This window comes from Camelus dromedarius, chromosome 30 (genome assembly GCF_036321535.1).
Source record: "Camelus dromedarius isolate mCamDro1 chromosome 30, mCamDro1.pat, whole genome shotgun sequence".
Taxonomy (NCBI): Eukaryota; Metazoa; Chordata; class Mammalia; order Artiodactyla; family Camelidae; genus Camelus; species Camelus dromedarius.
The window spans coordinates 25,111,586-25,126,378 of NC_087465.1; the positions used below are offsets into that span (position 1 = coordinate 25,111,586).

The 14,793-nt window shown below is 59.3% G+C and overlaps 1 protein-coding gene across 1 annotated transcript in view; it reads left to right on the forward strand.

Annotated features, from left to right (window-relative positions):
* The window catches only part of LOC116150648 (tensin-3), a 98,731-nt gene that overhangs the window by 21,097 nt on the left and 62,841 nt on the right, over window positions 1-14,793 (forward strand). Inside the window, exons 3-5 of the mRNA XM_064480931.1 lie at window positions 9,803-9,855; window positions 11,177-11,348; window positions 12,977-13,027. Of these exons, the coding sequence (XP_064337001.1) occupies window positions 11,199-11,348; window positions 12,977-13,027 (201 nt within the window). The 5' untranslated portion in view covers window positions 9,803-9,855; window positions 11,177-11,198. The remainder of the gene's footprint in view (window positions 1-9,802; window positions 9,856-11,176; window positions 11,349-12,976; window positions 13,028-14,793) is intronic.

The window sequence follows — 14,793 nt, forward strand, 5'->3', positions numbered from 1 at the left end:
CATTGTCTTTGCTTGGCCCTGGCGGTTTCTCACGCTGGAGGAGAGGTTGTGCGAGAACAGCTTCTGAAATCTGAGTCCTCTGTTTACCGAACACTGATGGCTGTTTGTCTCTGTTTAATTAAAGTGAGGACAATGGGTAGTTTCTGCCAAAGGTGACACCTGGAGTCAGGTTACCGTCTGAGGCTAGCATGTGCAAGCTGGGTGCTGGCAGCTGCGTGTGTGTGTGTGTGTGTGGACTTTGTCCAGCCTGGTTTGCTTAAACTCACAAAGGCAGAGGACGTGACCGTGAGCGGCGAGGTTGACCCAAGGGCGGCGTGACTTCAGGACACGTGCCCGTAAGCACGGGCTGTCAGGGTCACCTTTCCCTCCGGTGGCCCATGACCCATTCTCTCCGAAGCACTGAGCTGTTGCAGCAGGAACGCCCACCCGACTGCGTGACTGGAATCGCGGGATGGAGGAGAAGGCATCTCTTCAGAGCACGTTCCCTTTATTTTATTGCAGAATTAGGTAGAAACAGCACCGTTCCCACGGTCCACCTGTCCCACCCTGATTTGTAAGGAGGTGTCCCTGGGGCTCAGGGAACCCCGGTCTCCCCTGCCGGCTGCAGCCACGCAGACTGTGCGTGAACTTCTTGTCCCCGTGGTCACTCAGTGCAGGTGTTCCTGGGGTGCTGGTTCTTCTGCGGCCCCTGCAGTGAACTTCAGAAGTCTGGAGGCGGGGTGCCTAGACGGCAGGGTCTCAGCTGAGTGAGAAGCGCTGTGACCTGGGAATCACAGCCACGTGGACACGGGCTGTCCAGACCCGCGGCCCGGCTAGGGTGGGAGGGGCGTGCTGGGCGCACCTCTGCAGGAGGGGCCCGGGTCACAGGGGTAGGAGGGGGCGCATGTGAGGTCAGCATGTGTGGGCCCCCCTGCCCTCCCAGGTGGCTGGAGGGCCTGTGTTTGCTCTCGGGGAGCCTCTGGCCATTTCTCCTGCTGCCACTTCCACAGACGCTGGCTGGTTCTGCGTCATCTCGGCAAGGACGGACGGAAGGGTGCACAGAGTGTCCTGGGATGTGCAGCTCGGGGGAAGGGCGGGGGCGTTGAGGATCCGGTGAACCTGAGTTTAGATGTGGCCTGGGGGCTCCGTGTGCCCAGGGCCCCCTCGGTGGTGCTGACCCCTGCCCCCGGCCGTCCCAGAGCAGGTGCACGGGCTCTGGGGCTGGGCTGGTGATGTCACTGCTCCACTTCAGTTCTCAGTTGCGCACTGGTTGTCATGAGTCCTCTGTGGAGGTTGGGAGCTGGACTGGCGTCAAGTCCCCGTGGGCCCAGGTGGGGCAGGGAGACCCCTTCCCTTCCTTCCAGGCCAGACTGGCAGAGCCCAGCCCGTTCCCATTAGGGGAGAGGGCCTGACCTTTGCCCCGGCCTCTGCCTGCCACTGTGTGGTGGCCCCCCGCCCCCACACACCCGGGAAGAGGCACGTGCCTCCGCCCTCCCCTAGCCCCAGGCTCCGCTCCCTCCCACACCTGAAGCAACACCCTGGCCTGCGACCTCGTTCAGCCCCAGGTGGGGAGAGTTGCCCGGGTTTCTGGGAAAGGTGGCGGGGAAGGGGCCAGGCTACATCTGGTTTTCCTTAGTGGGGCCTCCCTCCAGGTCGGCCATCTGGAGCCTGCCCTTATGTCTCACTTCGGAGGCCGAGGGACTGCCCTCCACAAATTAAGAAAAAGCCCATTTAAGCTACCCGCCTTGTCCCGGGGTTTGAAGGCCGGAGGGCCACCTGCTGTTGGTGGTGGCCAGGCCCCCCCGCAGGTGTGGGGACCTTGAGGAGATGCTTCAGGGACACCTAACCCGGGGGCAGCACAGAGCCTGGCTGATTATCAAATCCGCAGGGACGCTCACCCTGTCTGTTCCCGTCCCGTCGGCCGTCAGCGCCCCTGCCCGCCCACTGCCAGGTGGCCCACATGGCCCCGCATCCCCCCATCTGCGCTCCGGGGTGACAGCTTCCAGAGTGGCAGCTCCCCCCAGTAAAGGGCCGAGGAAGTGTCCTCAGGGGACAGGTGGGTCTGCCCCACATCCAAGGCTGGACGTCTGCAGCGGGTGGAGAGGAGCAGCTTGGTGGGTCTTGCTTTCCCTCACGGCCTGGGTCCCGTGGCCGTCGTGGGGGTTAAACGTGGGGGTGTGTGGAGACCGAGGTTCTGGGTGATCGGTGGTGGGAACTGCAGGACTTTTGAAGGGAAGCCACTGCTGCTTTTTTTAATCCCCTAATCAATCGGGTTCCCACAGCACTTGAATTACCAGAGTGTATTTTCACCCGCAAGAGGGGCTCGTTCGAAAAAGCAGACAGCAGCAAGCTCCCCAGAATCTGTCTCTACTGGGGAGCAGCGGCTGGGGGCCGGGTGACCCTGCCCGTCCGTCTGGGAGCCCAGAGGGGGTGGAGTTAGACCCCCCCAGGGTCTACGTGCCCCGGACCACCCCCTCCAGCCCTGTCTAGTCTCCATAACTGGGTCTGGAGCAGGCGTGGAATCCGGGATCAGGGGCCCCCATCCGGGCTGTCACAGCTTCAGCTTTGTGACGGCGAGGCGTCCTTCTCTGACCTGCACAACCTAACAGGTGCTTAAAGAAACGACAAGTCCTTGTTTGTTACCCTTGATGGGGTGCTGGGGGGCCAGCTCGTGGAATTGGGTGCAGAGACGCAGAAAATGTTTAAGCCTCATTTCTTGCACAAACAGCACTTCAGGGTTAAAAATAGATGAAGAGAGAAAGTTTTCGTTTGGTGAGGAATTCCGCCGGCTGCCGAACGTTGAGAAAGCGGTGGACTGAGACCAGCCCGTGTCTCAGACTCTGGTCACCAGACCGTGGGCTCCAGGCTGTGACCTTCGGTAGCCTTCTCAGTCACAGAAGGAAGCGGGTGAGGTCACGTGGGCCTCACGTGAAGGGCAGTCTGCCCGTCCGCTTAGTCCCTTCTGGAGAAACCAGAACTGCAGCGAGGCCAGGCCCACCCTCAGCTTGCAGGAAACGCAGGGCCGGGGTGACCTGGGAGATAATTCCGGTGCGGTCAGTGGCTTCCAGAATGGGGAAATTCTTACTCGGTGAACAGAGCCCCTGTGGTTTTCAAATAAATTGCCAGACAAGGAGGAGGAGGAGGAGGTCCCTGCATGGTAACGGGACTGAAGAGATGGATTAAATCAACGTGGTGGGACTTGATTCCGAATCAGACGGTCAGACCGTAACCAAACAAAACCAGAGCGAAACTTGTAAGACAGGGACCTCTGAGCACTGATTACACATTTGTGTGCAAGTATGATTGCGTGTTTGGTTTTCATTTAAGAGGGATGGCTAATGTATTTTGCGGTTGTATTTACAAAAGAAGTCTGTTTCCTGCAGATGCAAATTGAAGTGTTTTCAGATGAAGTCACGTGATGTCTGAGGTGGGCTTTGCATGTGAGCTCTGGGTTCAGGGGCCGGGGATGGAGGCCCAGCGACCGGGAGCTGTTTCCCGTCGTATGGTTTGCCCACTGTGTTTCACGGTCCACAGCCAGCTCACCAGCCTGCACCATTCTCTCTTCCAACACCCGATGGCTCAGGACTCACCCGCGAGTGGCTGGTGTGGCCGCCTCAGGTTCCCCTGTCCTGTTTTTGCATAATGTCCACCCACGATGATGCCTCTAAAAGTCCCGTTTGGGCGTCCTCAGGGCTTTGTGAAAGCTTAGAGGGACCCTGGAGGTGATCTGGCTGCACCAGCCCTCTGGGTCAGCTCCCCACCCTGGGTCTACCCGCCCCGATTGGGTCTGAGCTCCGCTGAACAGGCCTCCTCCCCTCCCAGGATGCAGGGCTGACCAGCCAGGGACTGATGGGGGCCTGCAGGGCTGCTTCGCTGGGACCTCTTTATTTGGTTCTTGGGGGCAAGACAGTTTAATTCCAGTCAGCAGACCGAAGGACCCAAGCTTTGACGTGGCTTTTCTGGCTGCTGCAGCCAAGACCCGCTTTCCATTTTAATGCAACATGTGTCTGTCTTTTCTTGAACGTAATCCCTTGTCATCCAGCCTTTAATTCCAGTTTCTGTTTACCAGCCCCCCATGGTAAGCATCTCAAACATGGGGAATACCCTCGCCTGTCAAAAGGGAGCCTCGTTTCAGAGATTCTCCCAAATGGCAGGCCTGCCTTCTCCGGAACCCTGGTGTGCACCCGACCAGGGCTCCCTGGCCGCCCTCTGCAGGGAGACCCCTGCTTGGGGAGGGGGCACGGGGAGGGGGCCAGCGGCCTGCAGACCCGGCCTTCGGCTCCTGGGCCTCCCTCAAGGGCCTTACTTTATTTCCACAGACACACGGGCCCTGCTTGGGACACCCTCGGTCCTTGGAGCTGGCGGCCAAGCCCATGGGGCCTGGTTTTGATTTGCGCACTGTTTGTCCAGGGCCCGCCCAGCAGGGGCTGCCCCTCGCTGTGTGTCACTGGACAGACGTGTGAGAGGACGGAGGCCCTGGTCTGCCTCCGTGTGTCCAGCGCGTGGGGCTGGCGGGGACGCCTCTGCCGGTCTCTTCCCTGACCCACTCTGAGCCCGATTCCTCCAGCTGAAGTTGGTCCGTGGTTTGTCCTGGAGCCCAAGAAGGCACCGTCCTGTCCTGGGCTGCATGGACATCCCAGCAGGGCAGGCTGGCGGGCTCCTCGGGCCCCTCCCGGGACCCTGAGCCCTGCGCTTAGGCCAGATCCTGGCCACGGGGGGGCCTGCCCCTCGGCCCGTGCTGTCGGCACCTGAGGGTCTCTGGCTGTGTGGGGTGGCTTTGCCGCCCCTCGGTTTCAGTGGGGCCATCCTGGTGGGAGGCCTGGGCTGAGGCAGGGTGGGCCTGCAGGGCCAGACGCTGCCTGGCTGGGCCCCCTGGAGTGGCCTCACCTCCCTGCTGCAGATGCCCTCCCTCTGTGGAGAGCTGACCTGGCCCGGGGTGAGTGATGGACGTTCTAAAGAGGGCACCGGGTCTCTGCTGGGCCACAGGTCACCCCGGCCTGCTCCGAGCATCCTGCGTCACTCACGTCAGGCTGGGCCGCTGTCCGGAGGCTGCTGTTGGGAACTGGGCGTGTCTCTGAGAGCCGGGGCCCTGCCCCGCGAGTCCTCCATGCCCACCGTCCTTGGGGCGCCTCATCATCGTGATGTGAAATGCCAGAGTTGGGCTGAGCCCCCTTCCCATCCCGTGCCGCGACGGTGAAGGGTCGGGCTTTGTGCTCTGGGACTGGGGTCTCTGGACCTTTCTGCCCTCCCAGGAGGCCTGTGAGATGGCCACTGCCCGCCCACTTCACGGGGCTGGGAACTGATGCTCAGAGGGGTGGAAAATCCCGCTGACATGGAGGTAAAGGGACGGGTGGCCCGGTGACTCCTCGCCCCCACAGTCCCGCTCAGGAAGCCCCTGCTGTCCTGCAGGGACGGCGCTGGCCCAGGTGGAGATCCCCGTGGTTTCCTCCAGAGCCCCCCAAGGCCGTCATGCCAGGGGTGGGGCTGTGAGGGCCACGTGGGACCCCCGCCCTTCCCGTGGTCCTCGTGGGAGGAAACGCCCCGGTAGGAAGTACTTGATACAAAGAGAAACCTGTGTAAGACGGGATTATAGAATGAGCCATATGCATCTCCCTCTCAACTTAGGGGACAAGCCCCTCCACCGGCCTGCAGTGTAGACAGCTGGTGGGGGCGGGTCTGACAGCAGGGCCGAGACTCCGGTCTGGGCAGCTCCCTGTCCCTGCCCACAGCTCCGGCATCCAGTGAGCCGGCTGCGTCCGGCCCCAGGCAGGTCGGGTCACCTGCAGTCCTCCTGGTCTGACGTGCGTCCAGGTGCCACCTCCCTCTTGTTTTCGCCGCCTGGGAACCCGGCGCCCAAGGAACAAGACGTTTCTGGATGTAACGGAGGTTTCACAGCACCCGCTTTTCCTTTCTGGTCCAGTGATGAGCTTTGTTCTTGTTTTTGTGTTTGCTTCCTGGTTCTGAGCTTGTTAACAAGGACAGAAGGTGGGCGGACACCTGCTGGGTTCTGGGACGCCTGCCTCCCAGGATGGGGAGCCAGCTCCCCTGGAGGCGGGGCTCCTGTGCCAGCAGGACACAGCCTCCTGCTCAGTCCGGGGCTTGTGGGTCCCTCTGATTCCTGCAGGGCCCTGGCAGGTGGCCCTGAGCCTGGCCCGTGTCCCTGCCCTGCACGCTGGGCCCCCTGCTCCCGTGTGCCTGCAGCTCCTGGTGTTGGAGCCCCGAGCCCGCGCTCCCAGCCTGGCCACCTGCCCTGGGCCCGCGGCAGGGTGTGCGGGGGCAGCTGCTTCTGGACAGGAAGCCCCTCCATGCCCCCTTCCCAGCACAGTAAGTTCCACCCGAGGGGGACCTGCAGCGGCCCCACTGCATGCGCTTGGCACTGAGCCTGTCCCCGGCGCCCTCCTCCATTTGTTTGCTTCCATCCTCGTCCCACGGCAATGGGTGGTGACAGTTTCCTGGAGCGCGTGGCCTGCCGCTGGCCCCTGCCCGTCACTTCCTGGGGGCGGCCGCTGCCTGGGACCTCTGCCCAGCCAGCCCCTCTGGGGACAGAGGAGTTGACAGAGGAGCTGGTCTCTGCCACCTGTCCTGGGGACACCTCCCTTCCTCCTTTCATCAGTGTCTGTGTCTCAGAAATCTGAGTGTCTGGGGGACACATCAGCACAGACAGAGCCTCAGCCTGAACCAAACCCTCACCATGGAGTTGGGGGCAGTGTGCCATCACTGTAGCTCCCTAACTTCGGGGCGGGGCGTGTACTTTTTTTGGTAACCCCCGTGATCGCTGCTCACATGTGACAGCGTTAAGAAGATAATCAGTTTGGTCCCCGCGTCCTCGCTCTGGGGGACATGGTCTGGCTGGCCGGGTGCCTTTGGGGACAGCTCCCCCTGAGTCTCACTGCTCTTGGCTGGTTACTGCATTTGTGGCGGAAGTTGCCAGTCCCTTCTGGCATCCACACACGGGGCGTGGTGTTTATCTGTCACGTCCCACATGCCAGGGGCTTCTCTGAGCTCTGCGCGTGTGTCTCCTTCAACCCTCCAGTACCTCCACTTCCCAGATGAGAAAACTGAGTCACAGAGGTCGCTTCCCGAGGTCAGGCTGCTCGGGGCAAGACCCAGGCATTGGATTCTAATCAGGGTGCTCGACCGCAGCCTGCGCCCCTCCAGGATGTGTCGTGCGAGCTTAATTCTGGGGAAATTACAGAGCAAACCCCGAATGGTTTTCTGGAACCTTCTAGCCAAGCCAGGAGAGGAGCATTTGGCAAGATGGGGGCTTTAGGGGGCTGTGTCGGCAGTGACGCAGGAGCCCCGCGGGCAAAGCAGCGGCGAGGCGGCCTGGTCACGTGGTGGTCAGTGCTGGGACATCGCAGGTACCCAGGCCCCTCCACTCCTCGGGGTGTTGCTGTCTCTCCTGCTTTGCTTTGTCCCCATTTGTTTGCACAACCTGCTGACGAGAGTTTGCAGCTCTTAATGAAGACGCAGGCAGTTTGGAAAGGACCAGGGGACGGCTCGGTCCCCCCGTGCTGGCCTGCCGTTGCGGGCGGCGGTCCCCATCAGCGCCGGTGGCCCCTGCAGGGCTGAGACCTGCTGCTATCTCTCTGTGGTGGGGCCTCGGGGAGGGCCAGCCGCTCTGTTCAGTTATGAGTTACGCGCAGGGCCCACTGGGCAGACGTGTTGTGTGCACTCCTCACACACTCAGTGTAACGCAGCTCGGTGAGCGCGGCTGCTGGACCCGAAGGAACAGCAGACAGTAGACGGTGCTTCCAGGAGGGCACCCGAGTCCCGTGACGGCAGCGGGGAGGCCAGAGTGCCACGCCGGGAGCTGGAACTCCATCTGGGCCGACCCTGAGGTATTGTGCCGCCTCCTGCCAGCTACAGAAGTAAACTGTGCTCTAAGGAGGAAAGGAGAAAACGCCCATGGAAGAAAAAGTAAGGAAAAAATATAAACGAACGTTCAGAAGCCAACCGCTGCCCCGTCCACCCGCCGTCTGGCCAGATGTTTCCGGGTGTGTGTTCGAGTGGGAGTGAGTGCAGGTGTGATCACCCACCCTTCCCCGGGGAGCGGGCTTGTGGCCGGTGGGGGCAGGCATCACGGCCCCTCTCGGGCCCCCGTGGGCCTCTCTCTCGGCCACATGGTCTGTCCTGTGTCACTGAGGCACGTGGCTGCCCTCCCAGCCATGTTTCTCCCACGTAATCGAGGCATGTGGCCACCCTCCCAGCCACGTGATTTGTCCCGTGTCACCGAGGCATGTGGCCGCCCTGTTAGGCTGTTGTCTGTTTTGTGCTCGGTGCAGTGAGCACCCTGTCCACGTGGACTTAGGGATTTTCTGGTCATTTCCTCAGGAGCATCCCTCATGTTGCTAAGTCACCAGCTTCAGGCCTTTTAAGGGATTTTTATATGTGCAGACACGCTGTTTTGTAAAATGGATCAGCTTACGTTTCACCAATACTTAAAAAAAAAACAATTTAAGATTTTAATCTCTGCTGTTCTAATAGGAAAAAAATCTCATTATTGGGGCCTGTCTAACTGGAGCCCACCGTGGCCAGCGTTGATTGAGCACCTCCTGTATACAGGGGCAGTCTGAGCCATCAGTGGCAGAGCCAGCGTGGGGCCCCGGGGAGGGTGGGTCTGCGAGGTCGGGGAGATGCAATGGGTGGAGGGCTTGGTGGTTCTGCGCCCGGCCCGGCTGTCAAGCCTGCAGGGAGCCCCCAAGGACAGTCAGCCCCGTCGGTCCCCAGCCCCCTCTGTTAGAGGAGACCACCTCGGCACGTGTCTTTGCCAGGGAAGAGTGGACAGCCCGGGGCCCCTCTCATGTCTGCACGGAGGAGGGGGCTTCCGGGTCCTGCGTCTGTTCGGGGCTGAGCTCATGACCTCTGGGGTTGGGGGCTGGCCTGGGTATGTGTTGTGCGGTTGCAGGACAACATCTGTGACCATCGCTGAAACAGCCTTTATCTTCATCCTCCATCCCTTCATTTCACACCGTGGGGACCACGTGAGCCAGGTGCCCAGTGGGGGCACTCACCGGGCTTGGGAGTGGCGTCAGCACAGAGCCGGGGGATCTGTCTACCCACCCGGAGCGTGTGTCCTGGGCTGGGCCACAGAGCAGGGTGGAGATGTGGCGGGCAGGCAGGGCTCATGGAGGAAGGCATTCAGGAGAGCCATGACAGGGGCCCCAGGGTTCTCCCCTCCATCCCTGTGACAAGACCGCACACCCCTCTGAGCCTGGGCGTCCCCACTTCTGACACCGCAGAGGTGACTCGTCCTCACAAAGCTGGGGGTGCATCTCCTGAGATACTGTGCCTGCTCCCTAGACTGTAACTAACACAGCCCTCACCACACGCACACACGCACACACGCACACACATGCACAGGGGAGGGTGTGTGAACCAGAAAGTAATTACAACCTGACGCTTTCCCTGCTGTTGGATAAGCTTTAAAAAAAAAAAGAGCAGATAAAATTGAAAATTCTCTCAGTCATTAGCTGGCTCATTCACGTCAGCGCTGACAATGATGATCGTCATGGGGGCCGGCGTGGACTGAGCGCCTTCTGTTTATGAGCACATTTACACGTGCTGGCCCAGGGCATCACTTCGTCCCCCTTGGAATCACGCGCTGTTGGTTCCCAGAATCGTGTCCCCTGTGTGTGGAGTCTTAGCGCCGAGAGGACCTGCTAAGTGGGTGACCCTCCAGGTGGGGAGGTGGCCGGTAGTGGCGGCTGTGACTTAATGTTTACGATTAAGCTGCAGAGAGGCCGCGGCCCCTCCCTCTCCACGGGGCTTGCAACGTGTGGGTGGCGGGAGACTCCAAGTGACCGTGTCTTGTCATTTGCAGGCTCTGCGGGCCCCCTCGCTGGCCACGTCTCTGTGCTGTGACAGACCGTGCAGGTGAGTGTCGGTCACCCCGGCTCCTCGGGGTGCCCCTGGCCGCGGGCAGACCTCCCAGCATTACCCGTGGTCATTGAGATGTCGTCTTCAGTTTTAAGATGAATGCTCGAGGGGGCGTCACGCCATGGCGCTGTCTCTTTTTCTGGGTGTGATCGCCCAGCGTTAGAATCCCTGACTGTGGAAACGCTCAGTAAATAATTACATAGCCGCAATTTGATGGTGAAATGCAATTTGGGACGGGGGCCAGGGGTGAGTTCCAGAGCAGACTCCAGCCCGCGGAACACGCAGGTGCCCGGGACGGCCCCAGCCAGCACCCCACGCGCACGGGCCCCCAGGGAGATGACGGTTGTCCAGGACACACTGCTGTTTTTTAACACCAGTGTCAAAAACCACGTGACTTGGTTTTCAAAAAGGAATCAAAACTCTTTCACATCCATGTCTGGGGCATAAGGTAGAGAAAAAAACCTTGGCCATTGTGTAGATTTGAATAAACCCACTTTGAAAGGTTCATGATGTTGAGTATTTGACCTTGTAGTAGATATCTCTCAAACTTGTCTTTGTTGTTTAGAAATAAATGTAAAAATGTTCATCCCTGAGGCCACCCGCCTCCCCGGGGCCTCTGCTGGGAGGTGACCTCGGGCTGCGGTCCCCCGTGCAGCGCGTCCTCGTGATGGGAAGCGGGGCACTGCCCGGGTTCCCCGGGCCTCCCCACACCAGCCAGCTCTGGCCAGGGGCTGCCCTCTGCCACCGGCTTCATGCCCTGGGCGTTTCTACCCCCCTCCCTCCCTCCCCAGACCCCATCCTCCGGTTCCTGCCATCTGCCCTGGTCTGCTCGCCCTCGGTTCCTGCAGACGTTAGCTCTCACCTCCCACGGCTGGGATTCCTCCCCAGCCCGTCCCTGGGCCTGCGGCCCCCACACCTGGCAGGGGCTGGTGCACACAGGACTAGCTGCCGGCATAGATGCCTCCACCACCCACCCCACACGATGGGCTGCTTCTTCCCAGCTCCCTGCCGCGGGCCTGACGCCCTAGAGTGAGGAAGGCTCCTCACTCCAGGGTCCCGGCTTCCTGAACCCGGCCGGCCCGCTGCAGGCATCTCCATCAGGCCCACAGCGCTGCCGGGAGCCCCTTGTCCTCTGCATACGCCCTGCCCCAGTCTGTTAAGGCCACTGAGACGCGGGCCCTCCCGTGACGGGAAGTACTCAGACTGTGGACAGGAATCCTGCAGGTGCCGGCATCAGGTCCGGCGTGCACAAAGCGAACGTCCCCCCTCCCCTGGCCCTGGTCCTCAGGGCCTCTCCTGAAAGCCGCCCCTCCCCCAGGCCTGCGACGTGGAGCCCCACCATGGAGGACGGCCGCGAGCTGGACCTCACCTACATCATCGAGCGCATCATCGCCATGTCCTTCCCCGCCGGATGCTCCGAGGAGTCCTACCTGCACAACCTGCAGGAGGTGACACGCATGCTGAGGTCCAAGGACGGGGACAACTACCTGGTAAGCGGGGCTGGGGGGGCATTGAGCGTCGGGGTGGGGGGACGCCAAGTGTGGGGAACGCTGAGTGTGGGGACGGGGGTGGACACAGGGTGAACACACTGAGGGGAGCCCTGATCACGGGTTCAGCTGGGAGGACACTGAGTTTGCTGAAACTTGAGGAAGCCGCCGCCCCTGTGTCCTGGGGGCCTCTCTGGCCGTCCGTCCATCTTTCCACAGGTTGGTGCTCTGGGACCCATGGGTCACGAGCAAGGTCCCCAGGGAGCAGGACTCACAGGGCCGTGGTGGTCCGGGCAGGGCCGCCCTGGGGGACGCCCAGGTCTCCTTGGGCCAGGGCAGCCATGGGCAGGGCAAGGCCCGCCTCCCCGCTGGGTTGAGGGTGGTGGTTGGCCTCCCTGGTGTGGATGCCTGCTTTCCGTCCCCCCGAGGTCAGCTTGGAGGACCGAGCATTGCCCAGGTCCACTGTGAAACGCGGGGCATCTCTGGCTGGAGTCCACAGTGAGGAGAAGTGGGGGACAGCATCTTCCCAAACCCCCTCCGTCTCCCCCAACCCTGTGCCTGTCAGTGGCCCTGTGTCTGTGTCCTCCGTGGGTTCTGATCATGACTTGACTTAAATTCCAGCTCCTCGCCTCCCTGGACCTGCCGGGTGTGGCCTCGGGTATCTCCTTGAAGCTCTAATCTTTACCCCAAGCCGACATCCTTATCAGCCCCCTCAGGTGACGAATGGCCAGGCAGGACCCAGAGGCAGCTCGGCCAGGGCCACACATGGAGGCAGTGTCCGGTCCTCCTCCCTGCGGGCCGTCTCCTCCTGACCCCTCCCAGGCAGTGTACGTGCTGAGCCTGGTCCCTCCTTCCTCCCTGCTCCAACTCACTGTCCACAGGGGTCTTGCCAGGGCCTGGGGCTGGTGCTGGGGGGCAGGTCCTCCCCTGATGCCAGTGGGGCCTTGTCGAGGCCACAGCCCCTCTTGCAAACAGCAAGAGTGTGGGTCCCCACCACTTTTGGGAACAAGGAACTCAGAAAAATCGGAGGAAAGACATGCAGTGTCTTCTGCAACTCTAAGGACCCCAGACTGCGCCTGTCTTCCCCAGGGACATCTGAATTGTCTGCTCTGATAGGTGACTGCGGGGACAGAACGTCCCCACCGGCACGCTGACCCTCCAGGGTGAGGTGTGTTAGCCCCAGGCGCTGGCCCTTCAAGGGAGGTGCTAAAGGGCACATGTCCCAGGGCATGGGAGGCAAAGAGCCAGGACCCAGGTCTGTGCTGAAGTACCCCCTTGTTCCCCTTCTGCTTTCCCAGGGGTGTGGTCGGTTCCACAGACCACACTGGTCCAGGGGCGCAGCATGTGGCCCTGGGGTCTCCCAGACCAGTCCCCTCGCAGCTCCAGGGCAAGGACAATCTCCTCACCCTGCTGCCATCCTCCCAGGAATGCCACGCCCTCTGGGTGTGTCTGCTGGCCTGAAACATCCATTTGTTTTGTTGGTTTTTCATTCCGTGACAGTTACACGCCGTACACCTCAGTCTTCCGTCCTCCTTGATATCTCAAAGGCAAATGGCGCTGAGAAGGCAGGTCTCTCTTCTCTGACCCCTGAGGGTGACAGTTTGACTAACGGCTGCTTCTTCCCCCCGTAGGTGTTAAACCTTTTGGAAAACAGATGTGACCTGACAAAGCTTAACCCAAAGGTAGGTCCATGATGTTTGTCCTGCTCATATGAAAGTAGTTTGTGGCAGTGCTGCAGAAAAGGTGTGACAGCTCAGTTGTGACAGCAACCTGGATCCAGGCGAGAGACCAAGCAGCACTGGGAGGGGTGGAGAACTCAGGTTTATTACACCAGCGGGCCCAGAGGAGTTAACACTCCAGGCTCTGGACCCCGGCTGTAGGTTTACACAGGTGTTTATAGGCTGCCAGTTTACACTTTGCAACATCATATGCAAATAAGGTATAACGAAAGTTGACTAATTAGGAACAAGCTTTGTAAAAATGGACCAATCAGGAGGGAGAGAAATAACCAATCAGGAGTGAGGGAAATGGACCAATCAAGAGTGAGAGAAATAACCAATCAGAAGTGAGCTCCATGCAAAAGAAATACTACACATGGACCAATCAGGAGTGAGGGAAATGGACTAATCAGGAGTGAGAGAAATAACCAATCAGGAGTGAGCTCCATGCAAATGAAGCACTACAAATGGACCAATCAGAAGTGAGCTCAGGGAACCAATAGAATTTTAGGGGTAAGTAACCTGGTTCAGAGGCAAAAAGTGAGACAGAGCCTCTGGGATGGTGCCAGCACCCAGATGGTGCCAGCAGGAGAGCAATGGCCCTGCCTGGGGGTCCTGCCCGTCTTTTTATGGGGCTTCCCGCCTCAGCAGGTCTTTGTGGGATACGACGTAAGAAGGGGTGTTAGGGACTGTTCACATCCAGGACTAATTTTGTTTCATCTGTTTTTTTTGAGAGGGGGAGTTAGGTTTGTTTATTTATTTATTTTTGGAGGAGGTTGTGGGGTCTGGACCCAGACCCTCATGCACGTGAGCTTGTGCTTTACCACTTGAGCTATATCCTCCTCTCTATGACTAATTTTTTTTAATTAACCTTTTTAGAGTTCAAAATAGTTATAAACTCACAGGAAGTTGAAAAAAATAATACAGAGAGATCCCACAGAGCCCTGGCCCTGTCTTCCCTGGGGGTCATGTCTTGCATAACTCAGAGTAAAATATTAATGCCAAGAAGTGGACCTTGGTACCATCCACAGACTGCATGAAGCTTCCACTGGGTTTCCCTGCAGCTGTGTGTGTCTGAGACCACCGCCACGATCAGATCCAGAACACTTTCACCTCAAAGATCTCCCCCCTCCATCCATTATTCTTTTTTTTGGGGGGGACATAATGAGATAATTGAGTTTATCTATCTGTTTAATATATTTAATATATTTACTTAATGGAGTTCCCGGGGGTTGAATCCAGGACCTTGCGCATGCTAAGCACGTGCTCTACCACTGAGCTAGACCCTCCCCTCAATATTCTTTGTTTTTGGTACAGTGTTCTTTTTAATAGGCAAGATTTAGGGGACATTTTGGGGATTGTTGTAAGTGTAAGTTATGGTATATATGGTGCATGTATATATATATATATATATATTCCACATGTTGGGATATTTGGAACCATTGGAATACAAAGCAGGGCACAGTGAGCTGCCTGTGTCACTGCTGGTCAACAAGGCAAAAGCAAGGATTTAAGTCTTAACAGGGATTCAGCTCTGCACAGTGTGCACAGAAATGCAGTGCAAGGGGGTCATGGCACTGTACAGCTGTCGGCTCCGAGTGGGGAAGGGGTGTGTGACTTTCTCTGCTCCCGGCCTGTTTCTGAATTTCGCCATCACTTGGCACAATTTCTATTGCTTTTATAAGAAGTCAGAGCTCTGCCTCCCCTCCCCGCTGAAAAAAGGAGAGGAA